General features: G+C 40.5%; 1 protein-coding gene across 1 annotated transcript in view; it reads left to right on the top strand.

Moving 5' to 3' along the window:
- Window positions 1-103: 103 nt before the first annotated feature.
- CHSY1 (chondroitin sulfate synthase 1) overlaps window positions 104-21777 on the top strand; it is an 86487-nt gene continuing 64813 nt past the window's right edge. Inside the window, exons 1-2 of the mRNA XM_029238565.1 lie at window positions 104-434; window positions 13986-14481. Coding sequence (XP_029094398.1) covers window positions 112-434; window positions 13986-14481 — 819 coding nt within the window. The 5' untranslated portion in view covers window positions 104-111. The remainder of the gene's footprint in view (window positions 435-13985; window positions 14482-21777) is intronic.

Genomic DNA, 21777 nt, shown 5'->3' with positions numbered 1-21777 from the left:
TCCCCGAGCGCGAGCGGGAGGAGCCGCCGCCGCCTTGTGGCTGAGGGCGCGCGGAGCCTGCGACGGCGGCGGCGGCGGCGGCGGCGGCCCGGCGGGCGGAGCGGCGCTGGCATGGCAGTGCGCGGCCGGCGCGCCTGGCTCAGCGTGCTGCTCGGGCTCGTGCTGGGTTTCGTGCTGGCCTCGCGGCTCGTCCTGCCCCGCGCCTCTGAGTTGAAGCGAGCGGGCCCACGGCTCCGCGCCAGTCCCGAGGGCTGCCGGCCTGGGCAGGCGGCCGCGGCTTCCCATGCCGGCGGGGCGCGCGGGGATGCGCGCGGGGAGCAGCTCTGGCCGCACGGCAGGGCCCAGGATGGCGGCCCGCACGACAGCAACTTTCTCTTCGTGGGAGTCATGACCGCCCAGAAATACCTGCAGACCCGCGCGGTGGCTGCCTACAGGTGAGACCCTGGTCTCCGGGCACCGCCTCCTGCATCCAGCATCCCAGCGGACTGCCCAGCGGGTCTCCCCGTGGCCCGTGGGATCGGGATGCCCCGCGGGCGATGTCGGACATTGGCAGCAGAGGTCAGAGGCGGGATGGTGAGCGCAACGTTCAGAAGGAAGGACTTTGGGGTCAGACGGACCAGGGTGGCCCCTCTGGGTGTGGTCCTCACCCTGACTTTCTGTAAGGGACTTCATCTTTTCTCGTCCGAGTCCTCGCCTTTGTTAAATGAGCCCGGATGAACATTTCCCTCGTAAGGTTGTTGGGAAAACTTAGAACAGTACTTGTGATAGTGATGGCAGTGGGGATTACTATTTGAGTCTCTGAAATCTTCACCTTTAGCTTTGTAGAACTAGAGCCGATGTAAGTTAATCTAGTTAGAGTCCTTCCACTTGTAGGTTTCACTGTTGGAATCATTTCGGTAAATGGAAGTGGGTACCCACTGCATACTCAGCCCCACCAGTCTGTTGAATAATTGGAAAGAGAACCTTTGGGAAAAGCAGTTCCTGGCCCATGGTAGATTTGGTGTTAACTAGCCCAGTTGAGTGATGTGTGTGTTATTCGGTGTCTGGGCCCTGGTTGGCCATATGAGTTAGAAAAGTGGCTGGAATCATGTTCAGGATTAACAAAGGGATTAGCCAAAGTAATCTTTAGAAGCGAGAAAGAGAGATGATTTTGGAATGGCAGATTTGTATTGGAATGAATTTGAGGTAGAAGAGGGATGTAGATTCAGTAAAGGGATATAATGGAAACCTTATATGTGTGAAGTACAGAAATGCTTACTCTACAGATAAGATTTGGGATTCATCCAGCCACAGAGCAAACCAATGCGCGAGAGGTCATCTGGGAATGGACTCTTAGAGCAGTCATTGCTGAGCAAGACCAAGCTGGTTGCTGTTGGTTCTTAATTTATAACCAGTATCTTTATAACTTCAGCTTTTAACTCTAGTTCTGGTCTGAATTTTCAGGCATTAAATGTTGTGAGGGGAAGAACATATATGGATCTCCCTTCCTTTATGGGGGGAAGTAAAGGACTGAAAAGGAAGATGAAAGAGCAGTAGAGAATGTCTGCCCTTTCAGTGCATTGATTCCTCATTCCTGTGTGTTTCCATTGGGATCTTGTTTAAGTCCAGAGCCCAGGTTCTGCCAGCAAGGGTCCTGAGTGCCTGAAAAGGTTAGAAAAGGTAGCATAAATTTGACCAAGGTCGTGATTTGGGAACCCGCAGATAAAGGTTTTCTCCCAGATCTATCATGAATTATCTGGAATTTTATATGAATTGTGCTTTTTGTTGGTTTTTTTTGCATTGAATTATAGTTGTTTTACAGTGTTTCAGGGGTACATGTGCTTTTTGAAAAAAGAAATGTCTGCATCAGAAAATGAGGATGAGCTGTTCACAGCATGATTTTGAAAGTAAATCTACATGACTCCAGTTTGGTGACAAGTCCTTTGAAATCACAACTTTGGGACAGTTACCAAAGTAGTTTGTTCAAATAGTAAATAGTGTGATTCCCTGCCCCCGAAACAAGTACATTTTCATAGATACCAAATCAATATATACAGACTAGTAGGGGTCCTGGTACACCAGCAATACTCAGAAAATGTATGGCAAACTGGACCTACTATTTAACACTTGGAGATGATCTTTTCCCAAAGCCCATGCTTGAGGCTCTACTCTTGGCCTCCTTTCCAAATCTCCTACCTCATCTTTTTTGGATGTAGGATTTTATCTCATTGTTTATTTTCTTTAAGGCAGTTAGGGAAAAGTAGAAACACAATTTGCCCTCTGACCCTTCTTTGTGGCAACTCTGCCTTTTTGATAAAACCCGTAGCAGGAAATGGTGTATACTATTTAGTAATTCTGTCAGCTTTCCTGCATACCTTTTCTTGTATCTCTCTGATCTTAAGGAGTCATATTAGTTGGAGCCTGGGGGTGGACCTGCTTTGCTGGTTAAGGTCCTCTGTTTCTCAGCCTGTCAACCCTGTGTTTAGACTGGCTGCAGGAGATGGCACAAGACGATTTTAGACTTAAGGAACTTTGGGGGAAGGCCAGAATTGGGATGGAGGTTATAGGATGTAACTTATGATTACGGCTTTGCTGTGCTTTGCAGCCTGGGCCAAAAAGTCCACATTCAGCTCTTAAATTGGAAATTTCATGCAGTATACAAGTTGGATTGAATCTTCTAGCACAAGGTAGAACTCTAGTTTGGCACTGAGTTTTACATCTCCCTTGAAAGGCAGATTCACTCTTTAGCTTAGGAAAAAACCTCAGTGTTTTTTGTTTTTGTTTATTAAAATAAAATTATTGTTTGGCTTGTGGGTTGAAGGGGATGGCAGTGTTTTTAGTAAGATGGTACTATAATGTACTTTTATGCTAGGATATTGAAAATGTCAGAATTCAGATCTAGGGACTAGAAAATGTCTGAGACCCAGAAAGGAGCTAAAGCCTTTGAAAAATTCAAGGATATACACTTGTCTGCACTAAAGTTGGTGCACTTTAATGATGGAAGAGCCCATCATTACTGACTTTTACTTTTCAGACCTGCCATATGCTTACAGTGGGGGAGAGGGATCACCAAGAGATGTTAGCAGTGCAGTGACAGCTGAAAGCAGGCAAGAAACAGATTTTAACAAGCAGGCAAAACAAAACTCAAAGTGTAGCCCATCAGAGACAGGGCAAGGGTAACTCCCTCATAGGCACTGAGCAGATACCATAGCTGTTAAGTTGACAGGAGTGATCCTGGTTCATCAGAATGTTCCCATACACTTAGGGTTTGTCCCTTCGTTCAGCAAATACATGCATAGCCCCTTGGGTCTGGATTCTGAGTGTTGGGGAACACAAGAGTGAAGATGCTTGTTCTCATGGAGCTTCTGTTCTAGTGGGAGGAGCAGACACCAAAAAGAGGGTTTCAGCTAGTGATGGGTGCTGTGAAGAAAGTAGAGCAGGGTAGGGACAGGGTGGGGTGGTGTCTCTCTCTGTTAGGTTGTTGGGGAAGGCCTCCGAGAGTGTGGTGTTTGGGCCAAGATCTGATAATGAGGAGCCTTTGTGGGAATGTCATTGATGAGTGTGCTAGGCAGAGGGAAGAGTTGGTAAATTACAAGGCAGGAACCAGTTTGCAAAGGAACTTGAAGAAGGTCAATAAAAGAAAGAGGATGAGGCTGATAGTGACTGGTCTTATGGAATTTTACTCTAAGTGAATTAGAAACGCTTTGGAGGGTTTAGATGGGAAAGGGAGGGCTTGCATTATATTCTGAAAAGTTAATTCTTGCTATTATGTGGAGAATAGATTGTAGGGGAGTAAGGAGATGTTAGGAGATGGTCCAGGTGGAGATGAGCATGGTTGGGACTGGAGTGGTATTAATGGGGATGGAGAGAAGAGGATGGTTCCAGGATATATGCTGGAGCCAGAGTTGAAGATGTGTTGACAGAATGCTTGTGAGGGGTGAGGCAGAGAGGAATCAAGGATGACTTCTAGGATTTTGCCTTGAAAGAAAGGGTGGGTGGTGGTGTCGTTTATTGAGATGGGAAAAACTAGAGGAGGAATAGATTTAGGGGGAAGGAGGTAAGTCATCAGAGATCTGGTTTTGCACAGGAACAGGTGGATGTATCCTTAACTTTATAAATGTAATGAATTTTAAAAAGAATTGAGAAAAGATTTATATCTGAAGTGATTGCAGTGTGGGAGCTCTGAGATTGTCTTAAACTAAAATTTCCTTAGGGTTCTGGGTAGGGTGGTGTTCTACAAATCAACATATAAGATTTTTTTTTTTTTTTAACTCATCCACAAAGTATTTGTGTTCTAGGTAATTTCACTTTAAAATGGTACAGTGATTCCTCCAAAGTTATTATGCTGGTTAATGACAGTTCATCAGAATCCCTGGCTGGGTTCCTTTGTTATTAGCTGCAATTTGTAGTTTTTCCATATTTTTTCTTTTTTCTTAGTTACATCATTTGATATACAGAAGTTAGATGTCCATGTAGTCCAGTCTTTTCCTTTCTGGTTTTAGGCTTGTTCTCCCCATAAGCTGAGGAAGTTTATTGCCCTGGAGAGGTTTTTTTTTAAAGTAACATGTTTCTGATTCTAGAAGGGGTACAAATCACCTCAACCTCATTTTTACCCCAAATGATACATTGTCTCAGCACCATGTGTTGAATAAGCTCCCATTTCCCTACCAATTTGAAATGCCATCTTCATCATACTCAAAATTCCTGGGTATGTTTTTGGACCTGCTCTTTTGTTTCATTGATCTTTCTGTCTTTTCTTGTGCCAGTACTACCTGTTGAAGTTATTGGAGGTTGAATAATATTTTAATATCCAGTACACAAGTTCTACTTTGTTACTTTTCTGTTTCAAACATTTCTTGGCTATACTTACCTATTCTTGCTGGGAGAGTTTTGGTGCTAGATTTTTTTTGTTTTTTAATTAATGGTTTGATAAAAAAGAGAAAGCATTCATATTTAGCTCTTTAGTCCATTTTTGTGCCCAGAACACTAAGCTAATTCAACACCTTTTATTTATCTTGATTCTTGCTTCCCTTGCGCTGAAGACGGGGAACTGTTTTGTTCTTTCTCAGGAGAAAGAGGTGGTGGTTCCCCTTCTTTGCCCAAGGAGTGGTAAAGGGCACTATTAAAGACTAGCATCAGTCTATAGGGAATTGTGGTAAGAAAGTTTGAGATACACTAGCTTTAGATATAGGAATCTTATTGCAAAATGTTGTTTTATCAGTTAATGGCCTCTTCCTAATGCTTTAAATGAAGGCAGACTGTTCCTTTTACCAACCTTAATGAGCAGATCTCAGAGTTCCTTCTTTCTTGAACTCAGTAAACCATGTTTATCTTGAAACAGTTTAGAGCAAGGCTTGCTTTCTCAGGTAGAATTCAGTTTGGCAAAAAAATTACTGAAAGGCTTCTATAATCCAAATAATCAACCTGTAAGTGAACTTTTGGGGCACAACCCATTTCACGTTATAAATTACCTGTATAAGAAAACTGGTGAAAATTGTGGTCCTGAAAATGACTTTAGTATTGTGTCATGGTTCCAGATCTTGATGCTCTCAAACAGAATATTCCAAGGATAGTTGTAGTTGTCAGTAGAAGAGTATACATGATTGTGTTTTTATTGCATTGGCAATTTCACTTTTCCCCATCCATTAATTAAGCTGCAGTTTTTGAAAATGGATTAATAATTCCATTCCTGCAGAGTTCATCATCTAGGGAAGGAAACAAACAATACTATTGAGTGATAGGGCTCACAGGGTGCCTGGACTAATTACTGTGTGGGTACAGAAGAAAGAGGCCTGCATTGACTTAAGAAGGGGATCGAGGTGGGTCTCACTCACATTCTTACCCCTCTTCCCTTGCATAGTCTTGAAAGATGAGCAGGAGTTTTTGAGGCAGAGATGACAACAGGTTCCTGGAAATGTGGAATAGCAGGAAGTAGTGAAGGGATGATGAGAAAGGGCTGGGATCTGAGAGCTAGTAATTCCATTAGAAATTTTTCCAAAGGAATTTAAAGATGTGTTCAAGGATGTATGTTATGAAGTGGAAATTGCAAGTATCTTTGGTGTCCTGTATTAGGAGCTATGGATCATAATTGATTTCACTAATTTGTCCATGCTGTGATCTACTTCTCTAACCTTAAAAAATGATATGACCACAACACTGTAAAGCAGCTATACTCCAATATAAAAAAAAAGAGAGAAAAAAAATGTGGCTGAAATGTGTTTATTGGAATGAAGAGAGGTTCATAATATATCTTAGTGAGAGCAGGTTTTAAAATTGTATGCCCATATGAGACCATTTTAAAAATCAAATGAAATAAATGTTTGTGTTTGTGTGACATAGAAAAGAAAATGTGAAAGAATATACATACCACGATGCTGAATGATTTTTCATGTTGGCACTTTCTTGTATTTTTGAGTTTTTCTACAGTGAACACTTTGTAATAAAGCTACATAACTACAGTTAAAAAAGAAAAAGGAGGTGACAGCTCTTGGGAGGAAATGTGAGTGAAGTTTTGAGTGTGTTAAATTGTAAGTACCTGCAAGACTGCTGAGCACAGATGGCATGTTGGCCCTGGGTTCCCTAGGGTTTCAAGTCAGGGTCATTCTTGTTTCAGTAAATGACAGTTAATCCTGCCCCAAAATGTAGGGTTAACACATGTATTTGGTTATTGTAACTGTATTTCCTCAGTTACTGTAACTTCACCCTTCCAGGCGATACTTGGGAGAATCAGGTGACAGCGCTTTTAATGTGAGGATTTTTGTATATTCATATAAGTATTCAGTGCCTTCATCTTTTTTTTTTTTTTTTTTTTTTTTTTTTGGGGTTCGCGGGCCTCTCACTGTTGTGGCCTCTCCCGTTGCAGCGCACAGGCTCCAGACGCGCAGGCTCAGCGGCCATGGCTCACGGGCCCAGCCACTCCGCGGCATGTGGGATCTTCCCAGACTGGGGCAGGAAGCCATGTTCCCTGCATCGGCAGGCGGACTCTCAACCACTGCGCCACCAGGGAAGCCCCAGTGCCTTCATCTTTTATTGTCAGTGTCTTTTTGGCTTCTGGTTCTGGATAGAATTGGAGGAACAAGAAACTAAGTTACAGTGTAAAAGTAGTGAAACTGTTCGTCTCACCTTAATTCAGTGTCATTTCCTGAAGTGTTCAGGGCTGCTATATTTTTTCTGTAGTTGAGTACATTTTAATGTGAATGATTAAAAATAAGGTGTAGACTGCTCTGATTTGATGTGAACTCTGGGCTTGCAAAACCCGAGAATTATTGAAAATGTAGATACTAATGCCATTAAAATGATTGTCTTGTAAATTGAACCTAGGTGCTGATTTTCTGTTAAACTTTGTTCTGTGTGTTTCCAACCTAATACCAGAAAATAATTGGGCAGGATTTAGAGTGGCAGAGGGACCCAAACACGGAATGAGGGTTTCAGAAAGTAACGTTTGAATGAAGTCTTCTGGCCTTCGAAACCAGCCCAAACTCTGAAGGTGTCCTTGACAGGCAGGTCTCAGCCAGGCAGACAGTGGGAGGAGGTGGCTGAAGTGGGTGTAAGCCTTCTCTCATTATCTCTGATGACTGTTTTCTCAGCCTTAGCAGTAGAGGTGGGACTGCAGAACAAATGTGGGCAGACAGGTGTGGGGATGAACAAGCCAGTAGGCTGGCCAGTGGAGGTGTTGGAATCAGACCCCAATTGTGTCCTGGTTTCCACATCTTTTAGCTTTGTGATCTCGGGCAAATTACTTACCTGGCTCTGAGCCTCAGTCTTTTCATCTGTAAAACGTGGGTATTGGTGCCTCTCACACCTTGTGGAGTTGTCATAGGTTGAGAGTCTGATGCCCTCAACCCACTGCCCTGCACGCCATGACTCCTTTTGGGTGTTGGTGATTGGGAAGCGGTCTTGATGCCAGGGAACACCTCAACAGAGGAAGAAGACTGGCTTGCACAGGAGTTGGCTGTGGTTCAGGGTGGTTTTATTGTTTACATTAAACAACACTCATTTTTTTTTTTCTTAGAATTATATTTGAAAACTAATTTTGTTTATGCATGATTAAGAATTAGTTGTGTATTTACGCTTTTAAGTGTACAGCAGCAAAATATAAACTATCAATGTATGCAAAGTGGCTCTCTAAGACTTGAAGCTTTGGAAATGGACCACAAGATCAGAATTTGCCTTCTGCCATTAACACTCCAAATTTTAATTCTTGTGTTTCAAAGAGAGCGTATTTGTGGTCTCTTTGTTGATGAGTATTTCTATTGTTTGCTGTGAACCTAGGCTCAAAGGGCAGGTTGCACTGAGCTGTTAATACCTTGGAACTGCCTCCTGGGCTAGTGCCCAGGCCGTTGTTGAGGTGGGAAGCTGTAATCCACCCTCCAACATCTTTACTGGGGGAAGGGGCCAGGAAGGCTCTTTAATGCTTGCTTTTACCTTAAGTCTAGTTTTCAGGATTAATGGTAAGGAGTCTAATTTGATTTTTCCTTTAAAAATTTCCCCCAACATTTATGATCCCCGTTATATATTTCCCCACCTAGTTCTAAAAAGAATTTGAGATTGCTCATATCATAAGGTCATATCCAGTGAGACAGTTAAAAATTTTAAAAGAGGAAGCCACATATCCGGAAACCACATACACGGAAGGGGGAACCTGCTGCTAAGTGCAGTGCTCCTGGGCTGAATAAGGCTTGTATATCCTGCCGGGGGCATTCCTTCAGTTCCAGGAAAGGCCTTGAGTCCTCATTGGGTAGACTGTCTGGGAAGACCTCAGTTCTCCCAGGCCCGTGGCTGCTCTGACTGGCAGTATAGAACTGTCCTCCATGTACTTTTTTGGGAGGATGAGTTAAGATTACTGCTCCATCACATGGTGCCTCCTGTAAGGGTACTCAGTACATTTGCTCCGTTTCTCTACCATAGATGCAGGGGAGAAACTTCCCTGAGGTCTTAGCATCTGGAATCATTATGTCACTTAACCCTGAACAGTGAGACACAGTCTTGTGACTTCTCTTGGTTTTCTGCCGGAAGGCTTACTACCCTGATTTTGCCCTCCCTGCTACAGGCACCACCTTCATGCCTTGCTCCAACTTTCCTACTTTTGTTTTTCTTTTGCTTAATTTTCTTGCTTATTCTTTTCATCCTGTGTGCATTTTGGTTAAGTTGTCTTAAATCCTTTCTGTAATAGGGAAGAATATAAATGTATACATTTAATTTCTGTTATCTATCAGTTCTGCAGGGGAGAACTATATTCTCCCTTCCTTCCTTGACTCCAAATTCTGAGGTGATTTGATCATATGAGTCTTTTCAAACTTACCACTGTAACCATCAGACCACATATGTAATAGTGATTTGGGGGGACTCACAGAAAATCTCCCCTTCTTATTTATAAAACTTATTGTAACTATTAAAGTTTAGAAAATGTGAAAGAAAGTACTCAATCTTACTCCAGTTTTCTTTTAGTTTTTTCCATTGATTAGAGTAAAAAATATTTTTATTACACAAGTAAAATTATCTGTTAAATATTTTTATTTCTTTGGATGCTTTTTAGTTTAAAGCTTTCTCCTGGATTAAAATTTTTTTTTTTCCCTAACTCTATTTGTTGTAGAAAACATGAAGAAAAGTAAATCCCTTCTGATCCTCTATCCAAAAATAACCATAGTAAACACTTTGGTGTAGAGTTGTACTTTATTTTATTTTGTATGTGTACTTTTGTTCCCTTATTAATCCATATCACAAGTATTCTATTGTCTGCTTTTAAAATTTACCTGTATATTATGAATGTGTACCCAGGACAACAGTCATGCTGTAGATGTGGTTTCGTACAGAAATGTATTTTATGTAGTTTTTCTTAAAATGACATGAATAGAAATGGAGACTGTTATTAAATCCTAACTCAGCAAAGGCATTCCTCAGCGAAGCTAATGTCCAGCTGCATGACTTAACTGTGATTTAACTTGATATAGGGTCAGTGTTTAGAAGCCTGGAGGAAAGGAAGGTTATTAGCTTGGCACTCTCAGATTTCAGTTGTTTTATCTGTGCTTTAGCAAGAGTTGGTTATCAGTCCATTGAAAAGTGAGCTTTCCGGCAGGGGCCCTTGCAAATGTTCTGTGGTTTCAATTAAGTGAGAGCTCTTTGCTCCTGGTTACAAACGTGTTGATGGCAAAGTTGACATTTGCTTATGAAAATTAAGGAAGCTGACCTGTTTCTGTCTCAGAAGGGGGGCCAGTTTGCTTCTTCAGTACCAGTTCCTTCATTTCTTTGAAATTATTGATGCCCTCCCCCTGGCTTCCCCAGGGTGGTGAATCATGATTTATGTTCCAGAACTCTTTATGGAGCTATTTAAGCTAAAGTTACCCTAAGTAAAAAGATCATAATTTGCCAAGATTGAAGGATTTACAAAAGCTCAATATTAAGAGATTTCCCTCAAATTACCAGTCATTTAAGAACAGAAAAGGGCAACGTGAGGTTTTTCCTTGGGTTACCTGAAAAAGAAAAGATAATAATCAGTGGAGTTACCTTAAAACTGCAGAGAGGCTTTTAAAGATGGTTTGAGGTTAGATTGTCTGTTTTTAAAATTAACTGGTTGCTCTTCCTGGACAAATTACACCATTTCAGGTTATAGTTCAAGTATTAATCACATCACTGATGGTTGTACTGCTAGTGCTTCCATCGCTATATTCTATCTGGGGTGGCACATAGGAAGCAGAGCCAGACAAAATGAATTTTGATCCTCAGTCTGATATGAAAGATTCTGGTGTTTTAAGTGAGAACACTTTTAAAGTTTAAAGTCTTTTTAGACTTCTACCCTGACATTGTCTTGAGATTGATAGTATGATAGAACTCTGTTATATAGCTTGAGTGTCAGGTTTTTAGCCAGAAATAAGAGCAGCAGCATTTTTCACAATGCCTTCACTCTGGTGTGTAATCTTGAGACTGACTATTCCAAGTTCAGCCCACACTTTCCTGTCTCCCTCATTTTTCTTTCAGTACCTTATTTTATTTGCAAACTCTTGTATTCCCTAATAAGTCACATTTAGTAATGCTTACCTCATGCCAGGCTGACTTCTAAGCTCTTTTAGATGTAATAATCCATTTAACCCTCACCACAACCCTATAAGGCAGGTACTATTATTATTATCCCCAGTTTACAGATAAGGAAAGTGAGTCACAGAGTAACTTGCCCAAAGTGAAGCCAGGATTTTCACCCCAATAGCCTGATTCCAGAGTCCATGCTCTTAACCATCACACACTGTATTGTGTCTCAAGAGCAGGTTTTTCCTCTGAATGTAAGCGCTGTCTTACCGACCCTGTATTCCAAATAACCCCATGATGCTTTAGGATTTTAATGGCTTCTGGAGTTGACTTACTTTAGTACTACTTTGAATGTCGTCTGTATTATTAATCACAGAAGCAGTTGGGTAGAAGCTAAAGCTAAGTTGATTTTATTCACTACCCTTTTAAAATCAGTTGTGAGATACTACAGACTATTTTGTTTAAAATTATTTCAGAAGTACCATGAACTGTAGTATAATTCAACTCCAGCATGTCTGTGGATTTTACCTCTTAATAATTATATTCTGGTTGTATTTTGATTAAGTTGCTTTCTTTCTGCATGTAGGAATGTTAGTGTGCCTCACCTGGAAATTTCTCAAAGATAAGAGACAGCTCGTTTCTTGCCCTTTTGCGTGCGCACGCTCATACATATGCACGGCATATTTAAGTCCCTTATTTCACACGAGTGAGCAGTATTTATTGAACTCTATTACTTGCCAAGGACTGAAATTATTTATGTTTTTGAAGAATTGTTCTGCCAAACAAAAATCATTTCTACATGAATGGAGAAATAAGGGGCTTCTTGACTTGGATGGGGGATCTTCTTGGTATAACTTCGTTATCACTGACTTCCCCAGACTGGGAAATTGTCTCCCTCCTGATGATGGTGCTATGTCAGAAGAGTGCATTTAAGTTATATTTTATGTAGGTTGGTGTTCATTCCCGTTTTAAAATGGACTTTTCTCTTTGCAGGAGGGGTTGATTTCTCTTTAAATTAATTGCCTCGTTCCTACTATGTTTACATGCTTTTTTTCAGGAGCAAATCCTTTGTGAAAATGAAGTACAGTACCTAGTATAGCATCTGTAGTCCCATCAGGTTTCATTTATGACGAATTCTTTGTTAAGGGTTCTGTAAATGTTATAAGACCTGTAGGTCCATTTTAAATCCATAGGCATTAAGGGAAAAACATTACAACTACTGTATTACATCCATTCTAAGATGCACTTTTTTTTTTTTCACATTTTAACATCTCTGAAGTGAGGATGCATTTTACAGTTGCTCTCATCATGTGATTATGATTGGCTATACAGGCATACCTCAGAGATAACTGTGGAAGTTCCAGACTGCTGCAATAAAGCAAAATCCCAATAAAGCGAGTCATAATTTTTTTTTGGCTTCCCAGTGTATATTAAAATTACGTTTATGCTTATCAGACTGGTCTGTTAAGGTGCAGTAGCATTATGTTTAAAAAGCAATGTACATATGTTAATTTTAAAATACTTTATTTCTAGGCCTTTCTCACCTTCTGAGATGGCCCACACTCTGTGGAGTGTGTTTTCTCTAAATAAATCCACTTCTTACCTATCACTTTGTCTCTCACTGAATTCTTTCTGCGATGAGATGTCAAGAACCTGAGCTTCATTAAGTCCTGAAACCAGGAAAAAGCTGAGAAGCAGCCCTGGGACCTGGGATTGCTCAGACCACCTTAAATCAGCCTCACCGCCCCAGCTATTCTGGAAATTCCTTTCTCCGCGGTAGTTGGCTGGGTGCACCAGCCAATCTGGCTGTGGCGCTCCCACATGGGTCCGTGAGGTCACAATGAGCACTGGCCAATGGGGATCAAGGAACCGGCAACCAATGGCAGAAGGCACTAGGATCGGCTGGGCCAATGGGAAGGCAGCGAGGCGCTCCCAGCTGGGTATGGAGAACGTGGCTCCCCCTCCCGAAGAGAAGCTGGGACTCTCGTGGTCGCCTGATCCTGGCGGGTTGTGGGGTTGGGGGGACTCTGGCTCGGTTAGTATCCAGAGAACAGGGAGAAGCGAGCCACCAAAAAAAACCAACAAAAAAACCCTTTATTTCTAAAAATGCTAACCATTATCTGAGCCTACAGAGCCAACCATCAGCCTCTTTTTGCAGTAGTAACATCAAAGATCACCATAACAAACATAGTAGTAATGAAAAGTTTGAAATATTGTGACAGTTAAAATTGCGACAGAGACATGAAGTGAGCAAATGCTGTTGGAAAAATGGTGCCGATAGACTTGCTCCTGCAGTGGCTTCCTGCTGCTTTAAAGCATAAAGGCCCCCATCTCTGGAGAGCTGCTAGGCCTTGCAGTTTTCCCCCATCAAGACAGCCCCCCCACCCACACACACTCTGGGTCTGCTTCTCATCCTTGATGTTCACCCGCCTCAGGGAAGCATTCCCCGCTCCCTGTCTGGTTGGTGTCCTTTGTTTGCTCACCTTTCTTGGATAAATGTATGACTGGCCTCGTGTGGACTCCATATCAGCTGCAGGGTCTGTGTTTTGCTCACCGCTGCATCCCCGTGGCCTAATGCATACTTGGCACTTGATGAGCATTCCAAGAAAATGTGTTGAATGAACAATTAAAAAAAATTTTTTTTGTTTTAGAGAGCGGAGGAGTTTGTAGGTAGGGAGTTGGTAGCATCAGAGAATTAACCTGAATATCTAGACTTGGTGCCTTGGCAGTTTGGTTTTCAGCCATAGCTAAAACATAGTTATCTGGGAAATATTTTAATACTTCATCATTCTTTTTCATTGGGATTCTTTTGAAAATGAGTTACGACTTTGCAATACCGGTAGTGTGGGCTTCCGTTAAGGGGAAGCTTTTTATCATCCTTTTGAATGTACATTCAGAGTGATTCAACATGAATCAAGATATGGGAATTTATGGAAATGGGAAGCCTGGAATAAACTGTTCCTCACTGATGTTTATTTTAATTCCAGAACATGGTCCAAGACAATTCCTGGGAAAGTCGAATTCTTCTCTAGTGAGGGTTCAGACACATCGATCCCAATTCCAATAGTGCCACTACGGGGAGTGGACGACTCCTACCCACCCCAGAAGAAGTCTTTTATGATGCTCAAGTACATGCATGACCACTACTTGGACAAGTATGAATGGTTTATGAGAGCAGACGATGATGTTTACATCAAAGGAGACCGTCTGGAGAATTTTCTGAGGAGTTTGAATAGTAGTGAACCCCTCTTTCTTGGGCAGACAGGACTGGGCACCACGGAAGAAATGGGGAAACTTGCTCTGGAACCTGGTGAGAACTTCTGCATGGGGGGCCCTGGTGTGATCATGAGCCGGGAAGTTCTCCGGAGAATGGTACCACACATCGGCAAGTGCCTCCGGGAAATGTACACAACCCACGAGGATGTTGAGGTGGGAAGGTGTGTCCGGAGGTTTGCAGGGGTGCAGTGCGTCTGGTCTTATGAGGTAAGAACAGAAGAAAATCTGTTGATTTTGTTACTAGGTCTGGACCAGTCATAGGAAACTATTAGTGATAATGTCCTCTTTAAGGCTTAAAAATTCATATTAAGTTATACATTTTTACCTTAGTTCTTTTAATTTGAATTCTCTCATTACTTTTTCTCTTGGTTTTTAGAACATACCTTATGTACTTTTGTCCTAAAATCTTAGTTAATAATGGCATTTGGGACCCAAAGAAAAGGATTAATACAGGTCACAGTGATACTTTCATGATTTTCCAGATTTATCTAAGCTGACTTCTGATTTTGCAGATGTGATTATAAGAGTGTCCCTTTTCTCCCAAAGGCCTGACTTCTCTCATCTGGTCACGTTGACCGACACAGTTTAGAAACTTAAATGTTTGAATTCATAAAATGAGTAATGATGTAAAACAGCCAGTAGTATTTTGCTTTGCATATATATTAAACCTTGACTTTTTAACAGTTGTTATGATCCGTAAGTTTGCAATATAGTTGTTCCTTTCAGAATAGACAGTTTCCAACATATTGATACATTGGTGCAATTTTTTGAAGGAAACCTACTTGGGGATATTTTCTCTTTAATAGTTGTGGAGAATATGAGTTAGCTTTTGATTTCTCTTTGTTTTTATTGGCAGATGTGCACCTCTTGCCTACAGTTGCAGGATGTGATATTAGTCAGAATGGAAAAAATGATTTAGGTTGTGTTGTTTAGATTGATACACTACTGATAGTTGTGAGGAGCAAAGGGAATTGCTAGACCTTTGCCCAAGAAAAAGAAATGCATTTTCAGATGTAAAGTGTTAGCTTGTCTTCTGAGTTAATTTTCTAAAGTGCTTGTGTGAAGAAATGGTATTCTGGCCTGTACTTGCCTTTCTCCTAGACTTCTTTTTAAATGTCTCCTAATCACACTATTTCTTTAGTTTGAACTTTTAGGGAAGTGGACATTTTCGAGTATACAGGAAGTAGTCTTCGTATAGTTTCCAGTTCTAAAAGAAACATTGTAAATCCCAAATGTGATCTGAGTGAACACTCTAATCTCTTTGTGTACCTCCCCCGCCTCCCCATGCATGGGCCATTGCTCACTGGATCTAGGGGGGATTCTGTTCTCATGGATTTTGGCTGCTAGGAAAGCCGTTTGGAGATTTCGTGCAGTTTTAAGCACGATACAGCTGGCAGTATTCCTGCATTTTCCCCATCCTTAATTAAGTAGTTATAACCTTAACAAGTTTCATTATTCTTAAAATGTGTAATGCCTTGTGTATTTTGGAGTGCTTTATGCTGCCCCTGATCTCTGAGAAGCTAGCCTTCCTGCTAGAACTGCAGAGTATAGGCCTACCTTTGAGAGAGAATTTAAAAAAATCTCTTAGTGTTGTCATACTGTTAGACCTTACACGCTGATAGGTAGACACCAACAGAGTCAGTACCTTGAGTTTATCAAGAGCTCTGACCTAACATTAGTGCCAAGATAGAGTGAGAAAATATTGTGTTGGGGGTGTAGGGGTTGGGAGACAGTTTTGGGGCTATTTCCCTTTATTATGATGTAATCGCCAAAGTTTTCTAAGGCCTGAAGTGAGGGTGCTGGGAATCATCCTGTCTGTACACTTGGAACTGCCGGTTAGACTTGACGCATCTGGTAAATGACCTTATTAGCTAAAAGGATCTGGTGGGGGAGGAAGCTTCTTCCCTGGGTCACTCCCTGTCCTTGCCCAGGATCTCCTGAGTCAGCTTCAGATGCTGTCTACTGCTTTGCATTTCCCTAAATGCCTGATGACACAGTTTTTTCTAGATACTGCTGGCTTGGTCTCCACAGGGCTTGTACCAGATGACTCTCCTTTTGTGGGAGAATATCTTTTCCCAGAGTGTGGCTTGCAAATGTGGTATTTTTATTATATGCAAATTGTGAGTTTAAGTGTAGTCTAGTTTATCATTCTTTTCCTGTGTGGTTTGTGTTTTTCATGTCTTAAGAAATTCTTCCCTTCCTTGGGTCACAGGAACTTTCTATACATTTTTCTATAAATATAGTTTTGCCTTTCACATGGAGTTCATCCATATCATTTTTAAGAATTCTATTGGGACATTTACCATTTTATTAGACCTTTGATTTCTTTTCTGTTTCCTTTTTTGTTCTAACAGAAAATGCTTAAGAGGTTCTAACCTAAGTCGTCATTAGGATTTATCATTGTGTTCACCACTCAGGCAAGATTAATACCCTCATGTGGATGAGGAACTTTTATTAAACTTTCTGTAAATCTAGTTTCTCCATTAAGGCTCACATTATGAGAAATTATTGAGGTGGAATCTTATGTTAAAGACAATTATGTTAAGCTTTGGGTCTTGGAAGGTACTTTTTTAGCTCTATTATAAACCTAGCCAGAAGGTGTAATTTTTTTTTTTTTGCAAGTCCCAGATAATGTCTTGGGATTACACTTACATAACTAAAGTGGTTCCTCAGGAGCAACTGTCATAATCAAAATCCAGATTCATTTCTAAGCTTGTTTTGACTATTTACTTTTTTTTTTTTTTGGCCGCACCACACATCATGTGGGATCCTAGTTCCTCGACCAAGGATTAAACCTATGCCCCCTGCATTTGAAGAACAGTCTTAACCACTGGACCACCAGGGAAGTCCCTGTTTTGACTATTATTGGTGGCTAATTATTAATACATGACTTTGAAAACTTTATTTGGAAATCATTTTAATTTCACAGGAACATTACAGAAAAAAAAAGTACAAGGAACATCCATATACCTATACCCAGAGTAACCTGTTATCGTTTTACTCCATTTGTGCTATCATTTGCTTGACTGCCCCTCCACCCTCTTCCAGTACAGAGACATAGACTTAACCAACCACCATTTATGGGTAGCTTTCTTTGTGGCCCTTTACTTTAAATAATGTCAATGTATTTTGAGTACAAATAGAGAACTTCTCTTATACCACTACAGTACAGCTTAAGTAAATTTAACATAATGTTGTCTGTAGACTCAGTAAAGTCCTGGTAACAGCTCTTCCTTCTCCATTACAGGCTCCAGCCTGGGTTCTTGCATTTGATTGTCATGTCTCTTTAATCTAGGATGTTTGCACAGCCTCTTTCTTTGTCTTTTATGACCTTGGCATTTTTGTTAAGTGACTTTAAAAATTTCATTTTCATAATGAAAAAATGTGACTGCAATATGGTAACCCATTAGGCGGTTTTTAGTAATGCTTTTCAAGGCTTATTAAAATCTCCCACTGTGAGGACCCAGCAGCAGAGAGAGTGTGGACCTTGAGACTGTTAATACTGGTGGAAAAGAGGTAGAAGGAGCTGGCAGGCCTGACTCCCCCTTGTCACATGGGGTCAGCATCACTAACTCAAGTTATACCAGTTTTTTTCTTTTTTTGATAAACATTATTGAACGATTTGACACAGTAATTTATTTTATTTAGGCAAATCTATGAAATATTATACTACTCTTTTAATAGGAGGGGACAAAAAGAAAGTTGACCTAAGTAATCTATTCATTTTATTTTTCATTTCTTACTGAAGTATATATATATCATACCTTTGGAAAAGTGCACAGATCATAAATAAGTATAGAGCTCTGTGGATTTTCACAAACTGGACATAGCTATGTAACCAGCATCCAGATCTTGCTTTTATTATTTTAACTCAATGTTTGACTAGGTAGAAAATGATCATTACTAATGAAAGTTAGCAACAAGCATAGATAGATTTGGCAACTTAAAAAAAAGTTTATCTTTTTAATAGCTAATGCTGTCATATGGTTCAGAATTCAAAAGTGCAAAGGGTTTACTAGGATAAGTCCTGCCACCTCTATCTCCAACCACTGGGTTCCCCTCATGAGTCAGCCACCATAGTGCACCTTTACAGATACAACCTACGTGTATATAAGCAATTAAGTTTGTATATCTTCCCCCTTTTATATGAATGTTAGCATGTTTTACATACTATGCACATCTTGCTGGTTTTCACTTACATGTCTTGGAAGATTTTCCTTTCGGTACATAAAGAGCTTCATCTTTTTTTAATGGATATTCAGGCTATTTCCAGTTCTATTCAGCAGTGTTTCTAACCAGTCATTTATCCTAATGTTTCCCAGTCTTTTTTACATCATGGCACACATGTTAAGGCAACTGCCTCGAGAGGGCTTCTGCTACCCCATCCCCTAACCACTCTACCCGCCCTCTGCAGACCCAAAGGGATTGTTATTTGGCACATCTAGAACTGTTTGGGATACACCAGTACACCAAGCCACACCAGTTGTGATGTCTGAGTTAAACAGTTAATATTTATTAAGGGATCATTAATGGCCCAAGTACTGCCCTCCGAACTGGTAGGAAATTGCAAAAGAAGAATGAAAGATGAATGGCCTTTTTCTCCCTCAAAGACTTTAGTCTAGTTGAGGAGACAAAAACATATATGTTCATGAAATAGTTGAAAAAAACCTTAAAAGTGTAAAACCTTGTGATGCTGATTTTAAATATAAAATGGAAGGGTAAGATCTATGATGTTCTTATTTTTAAAAATTAATTTATTTTTTAGCTGCATTGGGTCTTTGTTGTGCACACGGGCTTTCTCTAGTTGTGGGGGCTACTCTTTGTTGCTGTGCGCGGGCTTCTCATTGCAGTTGTTTCTCTTGTTGCAGAGCATGGGCTCTAAGGTGCGTGGGCTCAGTAGTTGTGGCTCACAGGCTCTAGAGAACATGCTCAGTAGTTGTGGTGCACAGGCTTAGTTGCTCCGTGGCATGTGGGATCTTCCCGGACCAGGGCTGGCACCCATGTCCCCTGCACTGGCAGGCAGATTCTTAACCACTGCGCCACCAGGGATGTCCCTATGATGTTGTTTTTATAGGAAGGCATATCACCAAGGGGAATTGGAGTTTAGAGCAAAATATGTGAAAAGAGAAGTTCTTCCTTATTAGTCTGACTGGCTTTTAAAGGAGTATTGAACATCCTTACATCAGAAACCTGAGATTTTTTCCTTTAATCATAGAAGAAATAATGTTTCTTAACTGCTAGTTGTCTTAGAGCTGCTTTGTGTTATAGGGGTGCCTTCCTCATTCCTATAGGCTGCCCATTAACTTACGTGGCCAAGAACCAGGCAGGCCTCTAAATGGCTAGAATAGATGCTCAAATACTGAGCACTAATGCAGCCTGTTTCTTCGAGGCAGAGCCCTTCATGGTCTTATACTGAGCCTTATTCTTTTGTTCTGGCAGTTTGGCGGTTCAATTTCCAAGCCCCTGATAGATTAGAAGGGCAAATTAGCACCCCCAAAAGGGGGATACTATGTAAGGACTGTGTCAGCAGTGAGTGGGAAAGGCATGAAGGGAAGTGAAAAATAAGAGAAAGTAAGGCGGCTGTGAAAAGCACAGCAGTCTAAGACCAATCACTGTGTTATTGATTTCTATCTAATTTCGTTCCATATGGTTGGAGAACATACTTTGTATTATTTCCAGTTTTTAAAAATTTATTGAGTCTTTTTTATGGAATCACATATGGTGTACCCTGGAGAATGTTCCATATGTACTAGAGAAGAGTGTGTATTGTGCTCTTGTTGTGTGGACTGTTGTCTAAGTCTAGTTGATTTTTATGTTGATCAAGTCTTCTCTTTCCTTGTTTGTCTGGCTAGTTCTATCCATTATTAAAAATTGGATATTGAAATCTCCAATATTATTGTTGAATTGTCTATTTTTCCCTTTTATTAGGTCTGGTTTTGCTTCATATATTTTGGGGCTCTGTTGTTAGGTGTATATATGCTTATAACTGTTAGATCTTCCTGATGGATGACTCCTTTTATCATTATAAAATTTCTTCTTTCATCTTTAGTAACAATTTTTGTCTTAAAGTCAATTTTGTCTGATATTAGTACAACCACTCCAGTTCTCTTTTGGTTACTGTTTGCATGGCATATCTTTTTCCATCCTTTCACTTTCAGCCTATTTGTGTCTTTGAATCTAAAGTGTGTCTCTTGTAGAAAGCATATAGTTGGATCACTTTTTAATCCATTCTGCCAGTTCTGCCTTTTAATTGGAATGTTTAATCTATTTACATTTAATATTACTGATAGGGTAGGATTTATGTCTCTCATTTTGCTATGTGTTTTCTATGTCATGTCTTTTTTGTTCCTCCATACTGCTTTCTTTTGTGTTAAGTACATATTTTCTATACATTTTCACTCTCTTGTCATTTCTTTTACTTTATTTTTTGTTATTTTCTTAGAGGTCACCCTGAGTATTACAATTAACATTAACTGATAACAACCTAGTTCAAATTAATACCAACTTAATAACAATAGTATACAAAATCTTTGCTCCTGTATAGCTAATTCTCCCCTCAGTCCTTAATGCTGTTATTGTCATACAGATTATATCTTTCTACATTGTATGCCCATCAACGTAGATTTATAATTATAATTTTATAATTTATAAAAATTATAAATTTATAATTATATAATTTTTAAAAACATCTTTATTGGGGTATAATTGCTTTACAATGGTGTGTTAGTTTTTGCTTTATAACAAAGTGAATCAGTTATACATATACATATGTTCCCATATGTCTTCCCTCTTGCGTCTCCCTCCCACCCACCCTCCCTATCCCACCCCTCCAGGCTGTCACAAAGCACCCAGCAAATATCCCTGTGCCATGCGGCTGCTTCCCACTAGCTATCTACCTTACTACGTTTGTTAGTGTGTATATGTCCATGACTCTCTCTCGCCCTGTCACAGCTCACCCTTCCCCCTCCCCATAACCTCAAGTCTGTTCTCCAGTAGGTCTGCGTCTTTATTCCTGTCTTACCCCTAGGTTCTTCATGACATTTTTTTTTTCTTAAATTCCATATATATGTGTTAGCATACGGTATTTGTCTTTTTCTTTCTGACTGACTTCACTCTGTATGACAGACTCTAGGTCTATCCACCTCATTACAAGTAGCTCAATTTCGTTTCTTTTTATGGCTGAGTAATATTCCATTGTATATATGTGCCACATCTTCTTTATCCATTCATCCGATGATGGGCACTTAGGTTGTTTCCATCTCCGGGCTATTGTAAATAGAGCTGCAATGAACAATTTGGTACATGACTCTTTGAATTTTGGTTTTCTCAGGGTATATGCCCAGTAGTGGGATTGCTGGGTCATATGGTAGTTCTATTTGTAGTTTATTAAGGAACCTCCATACTGTTCTCCATAGTGGCTGAACCAATTCACATTCCCACCAGCAGTGCAAGAGTGTTCCCTTTTCTCCACACCCTCTCCAGCATTTATTGTTTCTAGATTTT

Source organism: Monodon monoceros, unplaced genomic scaffold (assembly GCF_005190385.1).
Source record: "Monodon monoceros isolate NGI ecotype Baffin Bay Population unplaced genomic scaffold, NGI_Narwhal_1 Super_Scaffold_21, whole genome shotgun sequence".
Classification (NCBI taxonomy): domain Eukaryota; kingdom Metazoa; phylum Chordata; class Mammalia; order Artiodactyla; family Monodontidae; genus Monodon; species Monodon monoceros.
The sequence above is the reverse complement of the archived record's forward strand: the minus strand, read 5'-3'. Positions and strand labels throughout refer to the sequence as shown.